The sequence below is a fragment of the Neolamprologus multifasciatus genome, chromosome 11, assembly GCF_963576455.1.
Source record: "Neolamprologus multifasciatus chromosome 11, fNeoMul1.2, whole genome shotgun sequence".
Lineage (NCBI taxonomy): Eukaryota > Metazoa > Chordata > Actinopteri > Cichliformes > Cichlidae > Neolamprologus > Neolamprologus multifasciatus.
In genome coordinates, this window is record NC_140449.1 from 18055985 (window position 1) to 18081076 (window position 25092).

General features: G+C 41.8%; 1 protein-coding gene across 1 annotated transcript; it reads right to left on the reverse strand.

Moving 5' to 3' along the window:
* Nucleotides 1-1939: 1939 nt before the first annotated feature.
* chn2 (chimerin 2) lies at nt 1940-23508 on the reverse strand. The gene is made up of 13 exons (XM_085178625.1): nt 22858-23508; nt 16006-16044; nt 14419-14474; nt 12737-12768; nt 12422-12535; nt 12000-12270; nt 7328-7411; nt 6122-6206; nt 4721-4894; nt 4454-4531; nt 4106-4243; nt 3906-4011; nt 1940-3433 (listed from the first exon to the last, which is right to left on the reverse strand). The coding sequence occupies exons 1-13, from the start codon at nt 22904-22906 to the stop codon at nt 3262-3264; spliced, it is 1398 nt and encodes a 465-aa protein (XP_085034751.1). The 5' UTR covers nt 22907-23508; the 3' UTR covers nt 1940-3261.
* Between the last annotated feature and the right edge of the window lie 1584 nt (nt 23509-25092).

Genomic DNA, 25092 nt, shown 5'->3' on the forward strand with positions numbered 1-25092 from the left:
CCTATAATGTCTGAATGCCACAAAACAATCAACACTCATCAGACAGGCAACGTTTTTCTAATCTTCTATTGTCCAATTTTTGTGAACCTATGCAAATTATAGCCTCAACTTCTCGTTTTTAGCAAACAGGAGTGGCACCTGGTGCGGTTTTCTGCTTCTGTAGACCATCTGCAATGAGGTTCAACTTGTTTTGTATTCAGTATTGGATTCATTTTGTATCTTGCACATACCTGGGTTGTAATAAGGGGTTATTTGAATTGTTTCGGGATTTCTATGAGCTCAAAGCAGTCTGTCCATTCTCACTCTGACTTCTGTCATCAACAAGACATTTTCATCCAGGAAACTGCCACTCACTGGATATTTTTATTTGTTTGTTTGTTCAATAATCATCTGTGAACCCTAGAGATGGCTGTGCAGGAAAATCTCAGTAAATCAACAGTTTCTGAAATACTCACACCAGGCCATCTAGCGCCAAACCACGCTGTGTAAGAAGTAACTTTTCTTCCCCCTTCTGATGCTCAGTTTGAACATGTTTAAATTCTACCATATGACTGACCAATTAGATGTTTGTGTTAATGAGTAGGTGAACTGGTGTAGAGGCCCTTGAGTATATGTCTGTATTTTCTTCTGTGTTTGTTCAGCAGTCAATAGAGGGCACTCTTGTCCTTCTTTTGTTTTCTTGAACCGCTTGCAACTCTTTAATTTCTCCAAATAACAAAGCTAGCGTTCTCCCTGAGTCTCTATGTTGGCTGCCCAATTACCCAAATGAGAATGCAGCAGTACAGAAAGGCGCTATATAAATCCAATCCATTATTATTATTATTATTATTATTATTATTACAGTCCCATATAGCACTGCTTACTGTCGAGAGAAAATCATCAGACAGTTGGAATGCAGTTTGAGCCACTTATAATGATGGATATAAATATTCCATGTGGTGAGGCTAAAATCATTTTATCTCTTCATATTTTTCCAGTTCATTTATATTTACTAAGCTTTCAATAACTATCATGTTATATTAGTTTCATCCACAGTACTGATTTTCTTTTAGCGCTGAGGCCTAAAATGTGTTTTAGTGTTTCTTCAATCCTAAGTTTACAACAGCACTTATGAGGGTATATTTAATCATATATACACAAAATCCGGCTGTCATTAAGAAGCAGACAGTAAGTGTGGCCACTGTTACTAAACTAGTTAACTTGACAGTGTGGCCTGGATATGATGATGGGTATGGAGTATCACAGTATGGAACACGGCATTTGCAGGATATTTAAGCCATACAGGATGTTGAGCAGAAGTTTAGTTTAGGGATGATTTAGCAGGCTGGTAATATTAAGTTGCAATCTGTTATGCAGCAGCCACAAGGAGAACAATGCTTCACAGATGAAAGAAGTCACTAATTATTATCAGTGCTGGCTTAGCACTGATCAAATCGGCATATATCTTGTCAGTAAATCTAAGCTTCAACGGCTCCAGAAGTTATCTGATGATACTGTGCAGAAAGCTTTCCAGGATGCATGAATAAAGCGCAAGTAATTTACACCACAATATTTTAGATGTTTAAAACCAATCGCTTAATAATCTTACAAATAATGACCTAGATAAACTGACTGTGATGGATTAACAATATATTTTTATAGCAATCATTTCCTGCTAAAATGTAGTTCCAGTTAAATAAAATGCTGCCATGAACCAGTGATATGCTCTGAAGCCAGAGAGAGAATTTAAGCAACCAAACAGGAAGTGAACACTGTGGTGCAACTATGTCCTTTCTCACAAAGAGAACGACTGTTTTTTCCACCCACACTGCAGAAAAATTCCACCCTGCTGAACACACCTACAGGTAAAAGTGGATCAGTGGGAGGGTTATGTAGCAAGAATGAGGTTAAATGTTAAGACACTGTAGCGTTACTGGTTAACCGAGATTTAAAAAAAAAAAAAAAAAAGCTCTTCCAATCACTGCCCTTCAGGATATAAGCAATCATCACTAGCAACAGGGCTGGGTCTTCACTCTGCCCGAACCACTTCTACTGCAACTTATTGAAGTGCAGACTATCCCTATAAAACACACAAAACTGCAGCAGCTCACCCCATTTCAAACTCAAGCTTTAAAACCTTTAATAAATCATCATCATTTCATAAATTACATTATCAACTGTCACAAAAATACAATTTGATAAAATGGATTTGTAGAAAGGATTCAATCGAACCAAGTGTGAAAGAAACACGCCCGGTACAGCTTTAGTATGACAGTTAAGCAAACTGCAACTCAAGCTGCACCGAGCAATGTTACTGGCAATAAAAAAAGAAGAAAAAAAACAGATCATTATTGAAAATATTCCAAATTACAGCATGAAATACTGAAACACTGCAACATGAGCAACCGGCATGTATACAGAGGAGCTCTGCTCATCTGTTGCAGTCTTCAATAGGACATGAATAAATGACCAGTGTTTAATCCACATGTGTATTCCTCACATAACACTGAATACACTGAAAGTTGAAATGGTGCACCCACGCACGTTTGCTTTTTCTGACAGTACTCTTCTTTCGAGGACCGTTTTTGCATCGACACAAACAAGTCCACAAACAACCGGCCCCCGACAGAATATATTATTTGTGACAAAGAACAATGCAGAAACACAAAAATAAACATCTGTACAAAATAAATCTATACACACGTTGCAAAAAAGTGCTTTATGAGCGCCCAATTGTCTCATTTCTTATTATTTCTCTTTGTTTGTACACAGAGTCAAAATATCGATCATTGGATGATCTGATTTTATGTACAATGACAGGATCTGCATTGTTTTATCCCATTTTTAAACCAGCATTCTCGCAAACAGTACAACATATGCACACGTCATGTTAGAAACATTAACTTGGCTGATCTGTGAGGCTTAGTTTACACAGCCTTCACCGACTGACAATGTGCCCAGAGCAGATTTCACACAGCACTGTCATTATGACTGAGTCTACACCAGGTAGTGACAGTCTTCAAATTAAACAGAGGAGGGAACTGCACTGTAGGTAGTTAGAAACACAGGATCCTTTCCTAATATCTAAATGATGGTCTTGGCTGAGCGTGGAGACCCGAAACTTAAAGTAACAAGACGATGTCAACACTAAAACCGACAAAGTGAAACTGTCATGCGACAATGAATTCAGACTCTTCACTAGAATTAAGGTGGCTTGAATTTCCTCTGATAGAATAAATAGTTGTCCTTCTCTTCTTTTGTAATGGGTGGAAGCCTCGCTCCTTAGAATAATACATCTTCATGCTCTATTATAAGCTGCACCACTAGCTTCTGCTGCCTCATGTCATTCAGGGTTGTCAAGGCGTTCTGCTCCGGCGGCTGCATAAGAGTTGGACCGAAGACAATCCCCAGGTTTTCAGCATTCATTAAGTTGTACTTTTCAAACATTGTCACCCTGTAAAATAAGAAAAAAAATCAAGTTTGCACAGGGAACAGAATTATGAAGCATCCAGACGAGTGATGTTTTGACATGTTTTTATTTTGAGCCATGTGTTCATTCAGTGTCTCCAGCCAGGGCACATGAACCTTGTGGGAGGAGGGGTTCCTGCAGTAGCTAGGAAGCTAGTGGACAGATTAGCTTGACGAAAAAACAGGGAAAAAAAAAAAAAGTCTGAATCTGTTGAAAACTGTAGTTTTCAACAAATCTTCATAAACTTATGTAAATAGGGCATTTACTGGGGACTATTTTCAGTTGCAGGTTAATACACAGTTTGTTCTGTGGAGCATCTTTACAGCATATGTAGGATTGACTCAAAACAACCTACAGTGCCCATATTCATGGTTACGAAGAAACCCAGTGTCATCCAATCACAGCTTGTCTTTTTGTCAGTTTTGCAACGGCATAACTGATTAGTGGGCGAAGTTACCTCTTGAGGTGAGCCATCAGGTAGCGTAAGGTCTCATAGTGGGCCGGAGGGAGCTGCAGCAAACCTTCGTGAATGGCCTCCAGTCGGGATTCAGCATTTGGAAGTTCTGCATCACATTAGTAAAATGATTAGTATCAGAGCCCTGCAGAGAAGTACTAACACAGTAATGGTGCAGAATAGCAAAAGCGAAGCACTCATACTTGCAGCTTGAATAAATTTGGAGTACAAGTCAAATGTAATGACTGGAATGGGGAGGTCTCTAAAGTAAAGCTTCAAAGCACCAGCAATTATGTTAATGTCTGCATAGGCACTGGCACTGATGTCAGCCTTCTCGCCATCTGTTGACACAAAACAGAAAATATATGACTAAGATGCTGTTTTGTATTTGTTCAATATACAAAATCATTGCTGTAGGTTTCCTTTGTCATCTCCAAAATAAAATACAGCACTGTGTCACGCTCTTCTGCAGCTGAAACACTTTATTCAAAGGTTCGAACCTCTGAACTAAAACCCAGAGCCTAGAGCAAAGGAATTCACTGTCAACAAACCTCGATCAAAAGCAAGCCTCACGTCCTCAATATGTTCGGAGAAGCCAGACACCCTGTAGAGACCTTCGGATTTCATACCTGCAAGAGAAAATTGGAAGGTTTGTGTCCGTTTCTTTGTCACAAAAACATAAAAATGAATCAAAGAAAATGCAGGCGTCTTTTGTACAAAAAGGGATCAATGGCATTTCTAAACATTACAAACGAGTAAAGGAATAGAAATAACTGCGTATTCTACTTTCCTTTACCAGTAATAAGTGATGGATCTACCTCTGAGTTCTATTTCTCGAATACACATGTCCACCACCATGGGCCGCGTTGTGTTGTGAGCTTTGACAAGTGTCGTGAGGTCACAGCTAAACACTTTCTTTATCCTGCGCAGGTCCGGCTGGCAGTCGCTGGGAACAAGCTTGGAGCACTGTTTGTGTACATTCAGCCCACAGTCTAGCAGAGCAAAAGTGAGATAAAAAGAGAGAGAGACGATAACACAACCATCATTCCAGGCTTAAGACAGCAGTTTGAAAAGGTTTCCCAGAGTCAGTGATAAACTGCACTGTCAGACAGTGCAGCTGCTGTTAAGCTGTCTCGGTGTACTGCGCCAACGGTAGATATCAGTGGACAAGGCAGCACTGGCAGGGGGCTCTTGTTGTAGTTTCGGTCACGTGGATTGTGCTGGACAGCTGGCAAAAGCAGAGTATGTGTAAAAAGTAATGCCTGCTTGTGTGGTAGCACAGCTTGAAATAAAGGTTTTTGAAGGAGTGGTACTCGTCGACCAGGCGGCGTGGGGGTGTGGGGGAGGGTGTTTGATGTTACTCTGAAATCGGTCATCACAAACTTGTTTGTAACCGCCCGAGCAGCGTTAACGCCGGTCTGCTGATTGGGGTCCTCGTTCTCAGTCAGTGTTGGAGGAGATAAGCAGAGAACTGAGGGACAGAGAGAGAGACAAAGAAGTCTCTCCTGCTTCCCATAGCACATGAGGTGTCTGATGATACCGCCGTTTGCCTCTGGCTTATCAGCATGGCAAATGTCTAAACAACAAACTCTCTGTTTAGGGAGAGAGCAACCAAGTCCACAAGAGCGCACATCAGCCCCACGATTGCGTCTGTGCAAGAAAACAACCCCGTGGAGGCCCTGAAAACCTGCAGTTATGCTGCTATATTTGGACAACAGCCACACCGCGTTTGGCCTGTGTTTGACCCGAGTTTTATATGTCATAGGTTATCTGTAGCATTTACTGTTGACATAACCTACATTTGGATATAAATTCTATCAGCATGCTGCACCACACTGAATTAGTTTGGACAGTGGCAGTTATTAAGCAGCTACGGAGTGCTGTGTAATAACATTTATTAGAATTATTTGGTGGGAGTGGTACAAAATATTAGTGAGTGGAGTGCTCAGAAGGAGTGATAACAGTGAAAGCTGTGATTCTATAAAGATGTCTGTTTCTCACTGCATTTAAATGTCTTTTGATGAGTCAGCAACAGGACGATGTCATCTTGTTTGCCACAGATGTAACAGGGAAAATACATAACACCACCACGCTAAATAACTGAAACATCCGTGACAAGACGCAGATCTTATAATCCCTCGTGTAATCTGACTTACGGGACAGGATATTTTCAAACAGTCTACCACATGCAACATTTTATGTTGAAGTGCGTAGAGTACCTGAGCAGCGGACTCCCTGTGCAATGAGGCCCCACATGAAGTTAGCACAGTATTCGCACCAGTGCGGCCCTCGAAAGGTATGTACCTGGGAAGACAAACCACATGTTTACACACACACACACACACACACACACACACACACACACACACACACACACACACACACACACACACACACACACACACACACACACACACACACACACACACACACACACACACACACACACACACCGTCAACTGCAAGTCAATGACCAGTTCACACAGGAGACCCCTCCACCTTTGATGCGCCGGATAGTGATTACACTGTGATGCCAAGCCCTACTGGATGGAACCCTGCACCAAATGAGCGCATTTGTATACACGAGGCAGATTAAAGGATTTACTACAGCGTGTCTGGCATCTGTCCTGAGCAATCGGATACATGCGGGGAAGCACAGAGGCAAGCCTGAAAGTCAAAATAATAGATGTACGCCTATGGTAAGAACAAGGATAAGGTGGCAAATGGAGTTACACTGATGTGCACTTGAACACACCTTCATTGTTACTTTGAATAGGTAGGAGTGGATTAATGAGTGCAGAGGGCACATGGCAGGTGGTGAGCGGATCGTTTTTGTTCAGTTTTCAAAGACAAAGCAAACAAAAAGCTGGGGATCACTGTAGCTCACCTCTTAACTGAAACCCAAGACACCACTGCAAAAACTTTAAGGTGCCCAGAGGCAAGTATGTCCAAGTTCTCCTTTGTGTATTAAGAGAGCCAAAACTCTTGCGCTTGCACGCAACTCTCTAACACTTTTTTTTTTTTTTTTTTAGAAAATCAGAAGCTTAAAACAAAAACAGATCTAAGAGCTTTTAAATCAATGCTAATCAATGTGTTCTGTTGTTAATGGGTTGTGGTATCCATTAGTTCCCCTCAATGCATATGGGTGTCAGCTGCATGTGTTCTCATCAAAACAGCAACACACACACACACACACACACACACACACACACACACAGGTCTGTGATCCAAACACAGGTCTGTGATCCAAACACATCTGCGGATCTGGAGATGCATCTCGCTAAAGAGTTGCTTAACCAAAGGAAAAACAAAAGTGAGCTACTACAAAATAAATTAATAGTCATTTAGGAGAAATGTTAACAATGTTGTCAGCAGCTGACACTTTGACTCATTTCATTCCTTGTGCCTAAGAAGAAATTGCTCACCTTGAAGTTGTGGATCTTTTCATAGGAGCACTGCTTCTCTGGCGTATCTTTCAAGGCACTCCGTCGCACCAGAGGTGAAGAGATCTGAGGACAAGAGGCCAACAGTTTAATCGGCTTCCACAGGAGAGTCCCCTTGCTCCCCAGCTTGACTCCCAGAGCCAAAGCCAGCAGCTCCTGGCGCTTCCTCTCCTGTCTCTTAGCCTTGTGGGTAATCAGCTCGGCTGCTAAACCTCCTATGTTTTCTTCAGCTTCCATGCTTGACTGATCGGGCTCCCAGAGACTCTCCAATTCCTCTGGGGGAAGGTGTGAAGGGGATCCGTGAGTGGTGTGCAGCAGACGCTGTCGGCAACTGTCCAAAGCAGAGGCAGCAGCTACACTCCACTCTCCTGTGACCCAGGAGGGCGACTGATGACAGCCAGCGCAGCCTCGACTCTGCATCTGATCTGAATCCAGTGGCAGCAGTAAGCAAGAGCAGCAGTGGGAAGAGGACTGGTAGTGGGCGGCCTGAGGGCAGGAGTGTGCCTCGCACAATGGTCCTCTTTCACACACCCAGAAAGAGGGAGAAAAAGAGAGAGGGAGGAAAAGGGAGAGAGAGAGCAGGGTCCTAGATGGGCAGGGGCTAGAAGGTTGAGAGTGAGGGCAGCCGGGTGCTGTCAGGACCACTTCACACAGCTCAACAGCTCTCTAAAGCAGGATCAATAGTGCAGACGCCCTCTTTATAGCACTGAGCACACTCCCATTAGCACAGTGCCTTCCGGACACACTCCACTTCACTTAACTGCAGATAATACTTTACTGCCAGCAGCTCTCACTCAGCGCTGGATCCTTTAAACAGGTCACTCGCCTGCTCAGAGACAGACCCAAGATTGTCAGCCTTGTCAGAGCTGAGGCTGTGTTGTCATAACTCAAACAGATCTTGACCTCTAGCTGTGTCTGTCAGCTGGTGGAATTCCCCACACAGCAACCCAAACTAGATCTTCCAGACACCCTGAATGCACTGCCCTGACTACTCCAGTCTGTGACAATCACTTGTGTCAGAAGACCAGCAGAGCTAGACCATTAACTGGTATTCACAGGGATTACTGTAATAATCCTTACACAGGGAATAATCCAGGAGTGCCCAAATCCAAACAAAATCCCATAGGAAGCTCATTTGCAGGTCTGCAGCAGCGTCTTTTTTGCTGGCGGGGGGTTGTTGCCATGTTCATGCTGAATTTGTCCCTATTAGCTGTGCTCGTTATTAGCCAGTAAACAGCATCACGAGACTTGCTTCCAATTGTCACAATTTCTAAAACGAGGTATGGCACACAAACGACACATCACATGACATTCCAAATAAACATCAGCAAGACTTCATGTCCAGCAGCTTCCATGTTACAAAACAGATCAGTCCATCTATTGGATGACATCATTAAAAAAAAGTGATTTATTAAGCTACTGCAAAGGTCGGAAAGCCCGTAAGCACTGGATTTGTGAGATAAAGAGCTGGTGCAAAAGCGGAGTGGTGAGGCAGAGAGCAAAAGACCCAAAGGGTAACTGCAAAACTGAGATAAAATGAAGGGGTAGGAAGCTAGGCTGACAGACAGAGAAGCACAAGGGAGGGGGAATGCAGTGGACATGTTGTGTACCAGCTTTTTCCTTTATGTCTCTGATATCTGTTGGGTAAACTAGGCCTTAGCTGTAAGAGGAACAAGACAGGTGAAGAAATTTGTCACTGTGACAAGCATTCTTTCAAACCACGCATACCATACGGTACAATTTAACTCTGCAGCTAAGTCTGTAGAGACAGATGAGGAATAGACCACTCCGTGATATTTTAGCCGCGCAGAGGGGAGGAGAGGGAGGGGAAGGGAGGGGGAGACAAGGGTTGTGCTCTTTGTCTGCAGGCAGATGTCTTCTTGTCTCTTAAAGAAGAGCTTGGAAGAAAGGACACAAAAGGTGGTCCCACAACAAGCTCTGCTTTCTTTTCAGCAGTTTGGCTCTTTTATTCCCCTCAGGACTTTTGTGAGAATGCAGCTGAGTGAACTCAGTTATGATTGGAGTTGTAGGAAAACAGCACAGTAGACACTGGCACAGTGAGACAAAGGGGACTAAAACAAAACTGCTCTAACAAATGGAAAAATAGGCATACTGTGAAGGACACAGTATTGAAAGATACTGAAAATGGAGGAAACTGTCACTTTTGTCTGGGCTAGGACCACCGAACATGCATCTATCACACTCTGGAAAAGTACCACATAGAAATACTGTTTAAGTAGCGTTTTGACATTTTGCAACTAAAGAGGCATAAATAGTTGTTTTTGCATTTTTTATAGCAGAGCAAACAGGTAATTATCCTAAAAAAAACAAACAAATAAACAAAAAAAAAACATGGCGAAACCTTTGAAAATCTTTCTAGGGCACGCACGCAGGGCAGCTTGTTGAGAGCGCCACTGAGATTAAACCAGTGTGGTGAGCATCAGGAGCAATGTGGCTTTAGAGAGGCTTTAGTCACTGAGTAAATTCCTGCACACGCAAAGAAACTCAGGAGGGTGATGGCTCACTCAAGTGCCCCCTTTCACCTTGTGAGAGGGTTTTAATTACACAAGCATTCACAGTTATGGTATTACATAGGTGTCAACCCGACACCGAGTAAACACGCGTGGATTTTGAGTGTACAGTGAAGCTTCTGTGGCTGTTAAAGGCCTCGGGGTGGAGCTGTGTAATTGGTAAACACAAAGTTTAAAAGCGACCACAGATTCAAGCCATCGGGTCGGGTCTCTGCTTCTCAGACGCGGAATATTTGAGCCGACAGAAGACAGTCTCTCTGTGAGAAGAGACTGGCAGGTGGTTTTCAAACGGTGCCTGACAAAGTCTGCCATTATCACAGCTGTCACCGGCTGAGATACTTGCCAGGAGGAATGCATAGTCAGTTTTTCAAAGACACACAGATAGCTGAAAATCTGACATTTAGCTAGAGACATGCTCCAGTTTTACTTGCCAAATGGGATGCTTATTACAGAATGCAGTCCACAGTCATTCAAACCTAAAAATCAGGCTGCGGATCGAACACACGAGGGACACTTTTCAATAAAGCGCTGCCTTTCATGCAAATGCAGGCTTGTCTGCACTTCTTAGAGGAGTTCTCGGTGTAGCCGTATCTGTCAAATTTTATTTAAAACAGCAATAAGTCAATGGACTACTCGCTGACCAGCAGCCAATGCTTGCATTAATGCTCTCGTGTTACAGAAATCGAACTCAAGACTGATGATGTTAACACAGCAATGATGGTCCTCCTGACAGACTGCCATCTGCCTGTTGCTGAGTGATGAACTAGAAGCTGACATTTTGAAGACAAAATATCCCAGAATAAATCAAAGCTGAGAGACACATTAACGATACAGCTCACGCGCTCACAGCAAAACACCAAGAAATATAAAAATAGTAAATAAATGTAAAAATTAAAGCTTGGCTGTGACTCTGACTGCCATCACCTCTTAAAAAAGGCACAAGAACTAAGTTCAGATTGCCACCTAGTGGAAGGGCACTTTAAAAAAAAAAAAAAAAAAAAAAAAAAAAAAAAAAAAAAACACGAAGAAAGCAGACATTCCTCATCCTGATTAAGAAATCATTTACAGACTTTTATCTGACATCGGCTTGCGAGTGCCAACGAATACAATGTGAAACCTGTCTCACCCAAGATCAACGTGTCTGATATGGATGGCAGGCCGAGCAAAGTCCCAGTCCCCTTGGTCATCATTACCTTTCAGTGAAGGCAATGAAGCATGGCAGCAGCGAACACACCCAGAGGCAGCAAGGATAATGTACGTCTCACTCACAGGACAAAGTGTCCTCTCAGGAATGCTCTCGTTCTACAGCAAATGTACTGGAAATGTTAAGTAGTATGGAATTGGATCAAAACCCCAGTATTTACACAGCGCTGGTGATAAATACCAGCTACTGTAATCTGCAACCCGCTAGATCTTTGCAATAATGCTGGCTTGTTGTGGATGTTTCGAAAGATTATGGGCAGCCAAATAATTTGGAAACAGAGCTAGTTTCTGATCAAGTCTGTTTGTTGTATACTATACTTCTTTAGTATTTTGTATATTTTGTATATTGTTCACAATTGGATGCAGAATTGTGAACAATATAATGGAGAAGTTTTCTTTTGCACCGCTCCCTTCCTGTTGGAATATTACCCAAGCCAAGAGTCAATAATTAGCTTGCTTAGGTCAATCCACAGAAGCAAAATTCAAAGAAAATCTAATTACAGTTACCGCATGTACCACATCCACAAAATGCAAAAATCTGCAGTACAAAACAAAGAAATATTTGGCAAGACCACCCTCAGCACAAATTCCCCCAGTTAAACATTGTTTTTGAAGGTATTTTGTAGAGCTCAGTTCAGCTTTGGGGAACTTCTAAGAAGTTTCTGACTCTTCGTGTAATTCCAGATGTTTTGATTAAGGGATGCGGAGCTACACCGTTTGTTGTAGGATTTCTTATTCTTCTTGTCACTTAAGATTCTTTCCGAGTCTGAATGCCCAGAGTTTCTGAATGACTCAGAGACCCTGATAGTGTTTTAGGATCAGAATCACACATACACACTTCTATTTACTCTACATGGTATACACTTGTTACAAACTGGATGGCCACAGAGCGCAGTACAACATCCAGTCATAAAACCCACCTTTTCATCTCTCTGGAAGGTGACCCTGCGTGGTTCTGTGCGTCCACGGCTCAGTCTGTGCACCATTTTGTCCTTGAGCAGCGACGTGTAACCAAGATGCTCGTAGATGGGGTTAGTGGTCATTTTGGCGATGTACTCTGCTGCCTTGGTCTCGATGTAAAGAGTGATGAGGGCGTCCGTCACAAGGTCGTGGACCGACTCAAACCGCTTCTCCCCGACAAAGTGCTTCCCATCGTAAAACAATCGGTAGTTGAGGGTCTGGTGTCCAAACCTGGATGGAGAATGAGGATGTAGTCGGTAGATACATTTTAGAGGTTGAGCGGGTGAGTAAAAGCGATCAAAGTGGAGACTCGGTGAGTGTTGGGATGCTGGTAGAGCCGACCTCTCAGGGATTCGGTGCTGCATATTGATGGGTTTGTTACCTTAAGGCCAAGGTGCATGTCCCTGGCTGTCTTTGGCTCTCCCTGATGAGGTAAGCACCCTCTGTTCCCACCAGCAGCTCATCAGCATAATCTCGAGAGATCACGCCATGAAATCTATTTAAAAAAAACATATATAAGTCCTCCAATGTGATTTCCTCCTTAGTCATGAAGTTTTACATATTGAACGCTGATCAAAAGACAAACAAAAAGATACATATCCACACCCACTTATAATCTACAACTGAAAACCATTCGCTGTGTGTCACAGGGGAAAAACAACATAGTGAATGATGAAAGAAATTCAGTTACACTCACTCTCTGCCATAGTATTTGGGTCTGCTCTCCATCTGTAAACCAGAAGAAGAAATATTGGCTGCAGCAATATAACATGAAAGCTCAATCAAATAGCTTTGCAAATTGTTCTTACAGCCTGTGTGAAAGATAAAAGGCCCAACACCACAGCACAGATTATCTCCATCTGTACCCCCGTGTCTATTCACAGCTACCAAAGCCACAAATTCAGCTCACACACTGTGGAGATGAATTGGAGGCAAAGCACTAAAACAGCTGGTAATAGATGGCCAGCTGCAAAAATTTATATTGAGCCTGTTAGTGTCTATGTATTACAAGTCTCCCAAGAGATATGGCTAAACCTATTTTTAATCTTGAATGTAAATATAACCACAGATATCGCTATAGTGATCGCCTGCAATAAAACAAGAGGGGTTTTTTTCATGTCATAGATTTGAGCTTTTATAGCACTGCCACGGTGAATCATGACTTCTTTTTTCTTTCTCTTTCCTGGCCTTCTTTCTATAATCTTTTATAGATAATAGCTATGACGATATTGGATTTGGTAATATGTCAAACATCATTTTGTGGCAAATTAATGGACAACTACTTATCTAGTAATAGCAGCCCACAGGCTTCTCTTAGCTCATCAAAGTGTGGCAAGACTCAAAATAGGATGAGACACGCATCATTTCTGGACGCTTGTACAATAGAAAATTCACAGATCTTTCTGCGAGGGAAGTAAAAAGTAGAGCAACTTGCTCCATGAGCTTTCCTAAGATAACTGAAGGGATCGAATCTGCAGTCTCCTTCGAAAGTGCCCCTGATCTTGAATTTCTCTTCTACACTTGTAACACATCTTGATGTTTCTTATAGGATAAAATGTGCTATTGTAGCTGCACTATAGGTGATGGCAGCACTTCAGACGGCCCTTTCATTCACAGGATTGAGAGAACAATCAAACCCTGTACAAGCTAAGACGACATAGTAATTAATTTGGAAATATCATTAAATTTTGCCTTAAAAAGTCCCTGAAAAAATGCTCCTAAACAAACTTTAAGGAAAGGAGCGTCACTTAATTAATTTTTATTTTGCACTGAGTTTAAATGGTTACACTTTGGGTGCGGGAGGTTCAACAAGCAGCTCCCCGCAGGTTACTGAGTGGTCTGGCTCCCAGCTGCCAGACTCGATCACTTGTCAGCGAATGTGTTCCACGGGAAAAACCTGAGCGTGAAAACTGAGCAGTGGTGTACATGTAGCGTGGTAGACTGACTCATGAAGGGAAAGACACTCAGAAATAATAAATTCAAATTTGATGGTGTCGATAACTGTGTCAGTTAGCTCCAGCTCCTGACCATATGGTCGATTGTTATAACGGACATTTGGCAGCAATAAACAAACAATGAACACAATCACAGATGGGATTCATGCTTTGCTTGTATTCTGGCTAAGTTTCGCATCAGAACGTTTATTGTTGCTTCGCTGCTGCTGTGCGTTTGAAATTTTAAACCATACAAATGCAAGCCTACGTGAATTATTTGAGCAATCAAGCAGTTTCAGAAATTTGGACTTTTTCTTCATTTAAATGCATTGAATTTGTTTATCATTTATCACTGAGGTAAGAATTGTTTTTCACATTTACAGTGACAAAAATGTGATTATGATCCTTTCAGCATCTATGCAGTTGTTTACAAAGCTGCACATACCTCCTGAGGACATGTGATCCTCTTTGGTCTTGGGGCTTCCTGCTGTAGCTGGTACACTGTTAGAGAAACATGCATATTGATGAAGGCTCCATGTTTTCCACCAAATAGAAGCGTGGTTAATACACAGTTAAGAGGAAGGAAATAAAGTGTGCTGTGCAACATTTACACAAAGGACAACAGCTATGAGTAAAGCAATATTTCCACTTAATAGGCTGCAGCCTGTGGAAGAAGCTTCTAAGCGCTGCTCAGAGAGCAGAAGTAACAGGTACATAAGGAGCCATTAGCTTTTGTGTGCAGTGCTTAGCAGTGAGTGTTTTACAGGGCCATATATCTGAAATCCATTTGCGTGAATTAAGACCTGTTTACCTAATGTGCACTTATAACTCCATAGATTCCTTTCAACTTTGAAACACAAAGACACTTTTACACACGTGGTGCAAGTGCAAGCCTATTATTAGCATTAGTAGTGAAACGGGGGAAAAAGGGGGGAAAAAATGGAAATGAGAGACTTATGGCAGGGATTTAATGAGCACAAACATCTCAGCCGCCTCCCAGAAATAGCACGTTCAATTAGCTGTTTAAAAAAAGAAAAAGAAAAAAAAGGTGAGCAGCCAAAACAGAGAATCAGAATCAGTAGCTAACCATGATTTTTTATGAGTCTAGAAGTGCACTTTCCCTTTTACCAAAGCCAACTTCACAAACAAACGAAACAAACAAAAATGTTTCCTGTTTTAATGCTCTCAGTCCCATCGTTTGGCAGCCTTGTGTGTGGATGACGGCTCCACTCCAGTGTCCTCACTACTGGCAAGCAGTGCTAAAGAAAGTGCTGCGTGAGGCTGAGCTAAGTCTTCACCGCAGCAGATTCTCCAGGCAGGGGGAAGGATCTCCTGACTGTGAAATTTCATGTTTTGTCAGGCTGACTTAAGCCAACCAGCAAGATCTGGACATCATCCATTCCCAAGACAGAGGGAATCCAAAAATACCTCAACATAGGATGAGGGGAGTCAGACGGGAGCAGCATTAATGTAAAATTACGCAGACTAGACATTTAATTACAGGGGAAGTTATTTTAAAAAGCTATAAATTGTAATTAGTTAAGCAAAATGTAGGACAGACATTTTCCCCAGCAGAGACGATTTCGGCTCAGCTTCAATCAGTGCGTTTACCTCTATTCTGACGAGCCAAGCCGTTTCCTCCCACATGGTAAAAACACTGCATAATGAAGTGGGCGTTCTGAGGACCCCGTTTTAAATGAGGCTCTTTAGCAGGTAGAAAATCCTATTTTCCTAGCTGCTGGTAACCTATTTTACTCAGAGATCAGGAATTGGCTGCTTTGCATTTGCGCTTGTGTGAATGAATTCAGTGGGCGAGTGTGTTCACAGTGTGTGCCTTTAAAGCGTGTGTGCGTGGCCTTTTGGAACCTGCAGTGCATCTAATTTTGTTATGCTAAACCAAACCTAATTCTTCAAAGGACAGAAAACATTTCTGTGTGAAATGTGGAGCAGGAAAAAAAAAGGTGAAGCACACTAAAGGCAAAGTTAGGTGAAGGCACTGCTAATCAGTGTATAAAGTGAATTAATTACTCACAATAAGACTTCCATATGGGTGGCTGATAATCCTCAGGGTCTGCAAAACACAAAAATACAAAAACAGGCTTTTGTCACAAACTCATGATTGTGTTAATAAACTCTCCTGTTTTCTCTCATTACAAAAACTCCACATCTAGCTTTTTCCCAGTGGGATGAGTGTGCGCCCTTTACCACTGTTATGTCACTGTTGTTTATCTCTCCGCTATAATTATGCATATGGATTCATGCTGTGCAGCTGCCTCTTGAGACGCACCAGTGAATACAATTCTAATCAGCGCCTGCGCTTCAAGGACAGTCGGTACGCACTGATGTCCGCTTGCTAAACATTGTGTCGGCACACACCTGATCTATATTAACAACCACCAAGGTCCCCGACAGCATCCATCTGCCCTGCGGTGAGACTACAAACATGCCAATCAAAATTAGCAGAAGTAAATACAATTTGAATCTTGCTACACACAGCAAGACATCCCCGTGGGAAATGTGGTGGCTGAGATATGATTATGCGATTATGGAGCACGATGTTATATTAGCTCAGGAAACGTTTCAGAGAAGGTGGAGTAAATTCTCTGCAGCAAGTCAGAGTTTACTCCTACTGAGAAAAGAAATGACTTGTAATACTCTGAAAACGTCACCGAATGAATTAAAATGTGGCCAAAGGTAAGTCATAAAAAACACGTTGACACCCGTAACCATAAGAATAGCTAATATACTTCGTCGGGTAGGTTTTCTTTTACTGTACAGCAAAAAGGGAAATCACACTGCAGGCATTACAATATAGTACTGTATATATTTTCAGTTTTCCTGATATAGTCTCCATAAACAGTTTGTTACATTAAAACTCAATGCATTTGTGCAAAATCCATTTTTGGAGTGTTTGGTTTTATTTTTTGCACAGCAACTTGTCACTGTACACATCAGTTTCATGATGTAGAAACTGATTTGTCAATATTAATATCCCTTTGTTGTTTTTGACTGTGTTTGCAGAGCAGTCTGGCAAGATCCCAAACAAATCAGCCCTCGTGGTGAGGACTTTTAGGTCGTGTCAAGCTTCAACCTTCAAACTCAAACGTTTGTTTGTTTTTTTAATCGTGTTACAAGGTTGTAATTACGATTAAGATGTAATTACGTTGTAAGATTTTCACGATCTATTAAATTGCAGTCAGTTAAAACATGCTAATTCTACACAAGTTACAGCAAAAAATCTCATAAGAATTAGATTTTCTTCCCTTAGAAGAAACAATTAATTGCATGTTTGAAAATTACTGAATGCCTGGTATGCTCAGCATGCCAATATGCACACTGTGACACTGACTCAGTCATACAATATCAATCCTGGTGGCCTATAGCTATCACATAGGCAGATTAGACTTCATGCCAAATGCAGAAAATAGCCAGCAATGTCACTCCCAGTGCCAGAGAGAGAGAGAGAGATTTACCCAACTGCGCCCAGATGATACATGTAAAGCATTCCTTTGTACTCATCAGCAAATCTGCACCACACCCCTCTGGCGAGGAAGGAAAGTAATAAAACACACCTCATATGGGGATGGGAATCAGATAATGAAAACCAGTGAGCACTTGCTGGATATGGGCACCGAGGTCCAGGCAGCTAAACTGAAAATCATTAGTCATATGAAGTGCATCTGTGTTAAAACTGTTCCACTAACACCTATATGTTGCTCTTTGATTTTTTTTTGTGTCTGACAGCACTTGAAGAGCAGACAGTCAGGGCGCTTCCTTCCTGCTGGCTTGCCTGCGAGCGGCGGCAGCATGAGTTTGACTGGAGGCTGGTTGCAGTATTTTCAAATAAAATAAAAATCTCATCATTGCACCTCATCATTACGGCACAGTCACTGTGCAAAGAGCTCTGTTTATTACAGGACACAAACAAGACAGGTGCACACAATTAACAGCTGAATAAATATGTAAATGACAAAAAGAAAAGGCAAACAAACCCGACCCCGATAAATTTTGTTGCTGAAGCCCTTCACAGAGTGTCTGCCTTCCAACACTACCAAATAACCTTCGGGCTCCATTTGCCGATGCGCGGCTGCCTTGGAAAATGTATTGTTCAACACTGACGCTTTGTCACTGTGTACTGCACTGGCAACAGCCTGAAAGATTTATTCCACTGCAGGTTATTTAAAGAATGTGATTTCATCTGGTGGGCTGCCAAACATTCTCTTTTCAATCTAATTCTTAATAATGACGAATGGCATTTCGGCCTTGAATTGAGCAGCAGCTTTGGCTACAAAAGAGGGAGCGCGTAAGTGCTGGTTCAGATGCAAACACTGGCAGACACTTGCCCAAATATACACATATGTGTAAATACCTACCCACCCACACACACTCACACACACAAGTATATGTATACGCAAGCTCGCACATGCACATAAACACCCAAAGAACATCAAAAAGAATTTCCAAGTGGCTCAGAGTTTGTGTGGTGTCTCTCTGACGATGATCAGGGAGAATTTTAAAATTCTGAAGCAGCCAGAGGGCTCTTCCCCCCCGAAGAAACAGCTATTAATTGCGTTGCCCTCCATTACTCACCAAGTCAGAAGCATTCAATAAAATAATTACCAGCGGGTGTTTGCTTCGATGACAAAGAGAATTTGCGATGAATAAAGATCAAGCTAAGAGTTTTATCCCCCGAGATACCATCCGCTCTACTGTCTGTGCAAAATGCAAAAGAAATATTCCGCTTCAGCGCCTAAAACAATGACTTGTGTTGATGTACACTGAACGCATGGCTGACAATAGCAACTTTGGAGTATTTTAAGACAGGATGTCTGTGCAGAATCCTCACTGCTGTCGTCAACAGTGAAGGTGACACAGAAACAACAATTACAAGGAGAAATGAGACCAATACCTGACCATCTGATGGGATGTTTCCCAACATCCAATGCAATGCTGCATATCTGGGGCGTATATGCAGAGGTAATATGGAGCCAGTAATTTCACTGGAAACTGGGACCCACTGTCACTGTATCGTGCGTGCAGATGTCTTTAAATCTGATTTGTGCAGTCCTTTTTACAGCTTCTAGTCAGCTCCCAAAATTTGTGGGACACCACTACGGTGGATTTTAAATCAAGCAATTGATATGTGACTGAAGTGCAGACTTTCAGTTCTAATTCAAGGGTTTTTCTTTTCCTTCATTAACTGTTTAAGAATTACAGTCATCTTTTTTTATTCACAGTCCCCCATTTTTCAGAGGCTGAACTGAAACTGGACAAATTAAAACAATTTTAAATATAAGGATTATTTTAATCACTTGAATGAAAATCCTTTGCAGTCATTGATTGCCTGAAGTCTGGAACCAATAGACATCACCAAATGCTATCTTTCCTCCCTTGAGATGCTCCACCAGGCCTTTACTGCATCATCTTCAGTTGCTGCTTGTTTGTGGGTCTTTCTACTTTCAGATTTGTCTTCAGCGATTGAAATGCATGCTCTATCGGGTTGAGATCAGGTGATCGACTAGGTCATTGAAGAATATCCCATTTCTCTACCATAAGAAACTCTACTGCTTTTGCACTATGCTTTGGGTCATTATCCATTTGCACTGTGAAGATCCGTCAGTTTTGCAGCATTTGTCTGAATCTGAGCAGAGAGTACAGCCCTGTACGCTTCATAATTAATCCTGCTGCTTCTGTTAGCAGTCATATCATCAATAAACACTAGTGACCCACTTCCACTGGCAGCCATACATGCCCATAACCATAACACTCCCTTCGCCATGTTTAACAGATGATGTGGTATAGTTTGGATCATGAGCCGTTTCTTTCCTTCATATCTTTTTATTACCATCATGCTAAAAATTCAGCTTTGTTCTGTTTATCTAAAGATTTTTTTGTATTGTTCGGGCTCTGTTGTTTTCTGGCCTCTGAAAATCGGGCACTGCGTATAAAAACGTCCGTAATTCCAAAATAGTTATTCACCGCACTTTAATCACATGCTGATTGTACAGACTAGAAAAATTGTGGGGATTTTTAAGCAAATTATGGACCAACAGTACATGACTGCTTTTAGTTTATTTTTTTTAAACCTTTCAAGGTCTTGTTCTGGCAGGAGGAGTCCTTAATTTCAAGTCCTTTGAATATCTTCTACATTTTCAAATACCATCTGATTTTTCCTCATTTTAACCATCTAAAGATGAAGAGAACAGAAATTCTTATTTCTGTTCTTTGTGAAGACTGTAAAAATGCTTATGTATGATCTGAAAAGGCCGTTTCATAAACATAACAAAAGGTGACTGTGAAAAATAATTTTACTGTTGACCACTTGTGGGGGGAAAAAAAAACACTTTGAAGTTTTAGTTACAGGTTTGAGATTTATCCACACGCATGAGGAGGATTAAGAAACGACACATTCTGGAGAAAATCTCCAAGTGTGCGTACCTCACAAAAATACTTGCACACACAAGCATGTCAGTGGGATACATCAGAGCTGCAGCAGGGAGACCATCTGTGTGTTACAGTGATCCAAAACAAGTATCTCAACACAGTCTTAGCTGACCAAATAACATGTGACAGGTAGGAGAGTGTCTCTCTCTCTGTGGAGGGTGTTTGTGTGCTGCTGGCATAGACACCCTTAGGGAAAACTGGCTGTTAAAAAGAAGTGTAGGCGAGTTTAAACAAGGAAAAATATCATTTGGTAACCTGATTTTGACATTTCTTTGAGTCTGCTGTGGAGAATGTGAATGCAAACATGCAAGTAAAACATGACACAAATCTCGTCCTGAAAGATTAACAAATAAAAAATGAGGAAACATAAAGAAGTAACAGAAATATGTTGAGATATGCTGTAAGAAATGTGTAGGATCGCACTTAACAGACAGCCTGTCTGTAATGCATGGCGACATGTCTGCCTCCCTGACCAACTTTATCATTTAAGGCTGCATCTAAAGGCATACTTTCATGCTGTTGCCCTCACAAAACATTTTCAAAGCTTCATTTCCTGAAGCCGTCTGCCCAATGGTGTGCTGCTGGTACAGTTACATGCTTCCATGCCTAACCACGCCAAGAATGTGTAGGAATCTCCCCGATTTAGACAGAAAGCCAGAGGATATGTTTCCAGGAAAAGGATGAGATTGCAACATTTATGTTGCAATCTTATGGCAATTGCTGATATTATGGCAAGTGATTTGCATACAATCCAATACCCTTTGTATTGGGTTTTGTAGATATTTTGCAGAAAGTAAAGAAACAAATCAACCCAGTTACCTCTTTTTGTTACTTAAAAATAAAAAAAAATTCCCATCAGTTACAATTCGATTGTGCAGATTTACAAATATGATGGATTTAGCCAAATATACCAAAGCACCTTGTTTGCAGCAAGAACAAAAGACCTAATATGGAGCTGGAATTTCACAGAGATTCATGTTTCAGTCATATGCCTCATAGACAAGATTATTCAAATGTTGCATCTGGCTGCCAAAGAGCTCTGCACAAAAATAATAATACCCTTGCGACAACCACTCCATCCCTGGCAACAGTGCAGCTTGTAACCTCTGATAATTATATTGAGAGCCCAACAGTAATGACAACCCTCCAATGCCACAGAAAGAAGAGACTTTCCTCTTAAAGCAGCAGCGGTCAAACAGTAAATCCACTTCTTTCTGAAACGCACACATGAGATAATGCTTTGTGAAGCCTGTGGTCACCCTGGGCTATATCAACTTGACTGTCTCTCCCTCCCACTGGGCAGTACCTTGGGAAATGTGACGCTGCTGTGTGGTCAGGATGCAGAGACAGTGAGAAAGTAAAACAAACACTTTATGGAATGTCCTCGTCCTGCCATAAATTAAATGAAAATCCACCAAAACAATGCTGAATTTGACTTTTTGCTCCAGCTTTTTTTTTTTTTTCTTTCTCTATTTTGCACATTTTCTTGATGTGATTTTATAGTACAAACATAAACCACGCGTGCGGAGGCTCAGTGTTACAAACAGCCTCATCCCTCTGTCACACACGCTCGCCCCTGGTTGTTTGGTGGGGCTTCCACATCAATCAGTGCTGCGATAGTGGAGGTTGTACTTTATACTCTGGCAAATACGAGCTACTCCTTATCAACACACAACGGCCTATGCGCAGAGAAAGCATTCTGCTGCTCCCACTGTATTTTCAGGGTTTATTTGAACAGCTGCTGACAAACATTCTGCTTTTCCTTCTGTGAAAAGCAAAGCACACAAAAATGACAAATAATATACGCTAATCACTGAGCTATACCATTGTTCATGCAAAGGGGATTTGGCTGGAGTTTTCTGCAAACTGAAGCAGTCTGAGCTGTATTATAATCACTCAACTGGGGCATATTAGATTTAAAAAAAAAAAAAATGTCAGAAAACACCTCAGCCTGGTTGATGTTGCATTTTTGGAAAATGGTAGCCTAAGGAGGCCAAAGATAATCACAGAAGACAGCCAAGTGGAAAGTCAATAGTGGAATTGTGGAAATAATTGGCAACGTTAAGGACAACATCCAAAACCAAGCGTCACACTGACTGCATCTCACAACCTTATAATGCTTGTGCACATGAAGGGCTTTCCTTTTACCCCCAGTACCTCCACAGCTGCATCCACTTAGAGGGTTTTTTTCCTATATTATCACAGCTGCCACCTCGAGATAGTTTAATGAAAGGCATCTGTGAGACAGATTAATAGAAATGAAGATAATGCGTGGGTTTACTACGTTGGTTGTATACAAGCCAACAGGAGAGAAAAGTTTGATTCAAGCCAAACGAAAGCATTAGAAACTTCTCAAAAGGAAATGCCATCCTATTATTATTTCTATTATTTAGTGCAAAGCTTCTGTGTCTGTTCGTTTGGGGAGAATTTTAACTCTTACCAGAGGATAAAGATGAACCTGAGAGGCTTGAGTTGCTGGATGCTGCCATCCCAATCACTTTCACGACTCGGTTAGTCCTGTTTGGCCAAGGTGGGCTCACAGCAGCTCGTCCCTGGCGGTGCCTCCATTTCCCTCAAGCCCCAGTGTGCTTCACCTTTGACGCCTGACTGGTGATCATTTCATGTCTTGTTTGATCCCGAGCCCACCAACACCACCCCCGTCCGTCCGTTTGAATCTGCTGATCCTTTCCTTCGCCTCGCTGCGCGCCTTGGCGAGGAGTTCACGCTGCCGCATACACCGTGGGTGCCGTGGATTCAAAAATAAATGAAAAAAAATAAGACTACAAGAACGTTCTCCGTGGGTCAGTTTCGTCAAAACGTTTCCTCTCCACAATGGACCGAACCTGTAGGTGCAAAGTGTCGTGCCATGCAGAGCCCAGCCACGGCGTCCATGTGCCACTTTAAGGATCGCAATAAACACACCACACCGCAGCCTAGACGCGCCTTCTTAAAGTGAAAGTTTTGTGGAGCAGGGTTTTCCAGATGTAAGCAGTCCTGACAGGCAAAAACAAGCCCATAACAGCAGAGCTCAGCTCCGCTTGCAGAAAGTCAAACAGACGGAACTTTCTTCCTCAAACCACACTCGTTTGATTCATGAAAAGGCACAAATGGGCAAACTGTATTTTTCCAGAGCTGGCAGTTCTTATTTTCATTTTTGATGAAACAGCTGTGGCGAGCCCGGTGTCTGTGCGCCATCTGGTGGTGCAAAAATATATCGCTCGAAGAAATGAACGTTTTTATCAGTTAAGAAAAAATAGCAATGGAGAAAACGATCAACTGGCTTACATTTTGTATTATTTTGACAGCTTCTGCACATCCACCAGTGACATGCTCACAACCTCACCCTGACCTCTGTCCAACAGCTGGGTGTGTGCAGTGTGGCTGCACCTGCAGACAGGATTATGTACTGTAAGCAAAACAGTAAATACAAATACACCGGAAATTGATAGAAAAGCAAATTGTCAATGACGTTACAATTGCCTCAGAAAAAATCTCACCATCAGCTCTTTCCAAAAACTTTTGCAAGCAGCTCCTTGTACCTGTTCACCTGTGTTCACATTTTTCTTCCCAGCTGTGCTGCTTCTTTACTTCTTTTTTTCACTGCATCGGAGGCAGAATAATCAGTCATTCACACACGCAGACACACACACACACAAAAGAGATTTCAGAGTTGTGTGTTTGAATACTTGTCCTTAGCACGATACATGCCAGGCTCACTGTCACGTGCCATTGCTTGAACAACAGAGACCAGCCATCACTGATTTTATTAATAATAGTTTTCCCCTTCATAGTGGGAAGCAGGACAATAATAACACAACCATCAATCAGTGTTAAAGATTGAGTGATTTTAGTTTACAGGTTATTGACACACTGATTGTATCATCTAGAATAGCCGACTGATGCTCACACGCCGACGAGTCTAAGCACCATATTCAAATCTTTTAGCTCTGGTTTGGTCTCCTCCACAGAAATGATTGCCAAGTGAATGAGTCTCAATTCAGCAAAAGGCAAAATATCACTATATTTAAAACAATGCTCAGTCCCTCAGCTGTGGAATAGGTGAGAACCGTTTGAGACCTGATGGACAGCTGTCTCAACCTATCACATCAGCCCTGGTGCCTGCCACTTTCACTTTACATCAGCTCCAAGCACTTTCCAGATGTCAGTGAGAAACAAACCCAAAGGATTCCTGTTTCATGATACCAAATAATATAGAGTGCAAGCTATTTGTTGATGCTTTAAAGCAGATAAACTAAAAATGTTCTGAAGAACAGAGTTCTTATTACTCCTATTTTAAATGTTGCCCAAGTCTGCAGTACTGTTAGGCTCATTCAAAGATGTATTACTTGTATCTGTGTTCACCAGAAACACCAGATAATTAGTTTCCACTTCACCTTTTTCCAGCTGGCCAGTGCATTGCTATTTTTCTATGTGAAGGTTAAAACACCTCCTTGACAAAGGCTAAATATACAGTGCTCAAAAAATTAAGTATAGTATAGTATCACAGCATAAAATAAATTCATTTAAACTTTAGGTATACAACTAACTTAGTAAACATAAACCATTGTGAATATATTTTATCTGCTCTTATCCAAGTAAAAGTGACAGCAGATATCCTGGAGAGTGCCCGGTTTTTCTTTTTGTCAGTGTCCTTGTCAGCATGAAACAATGCCCG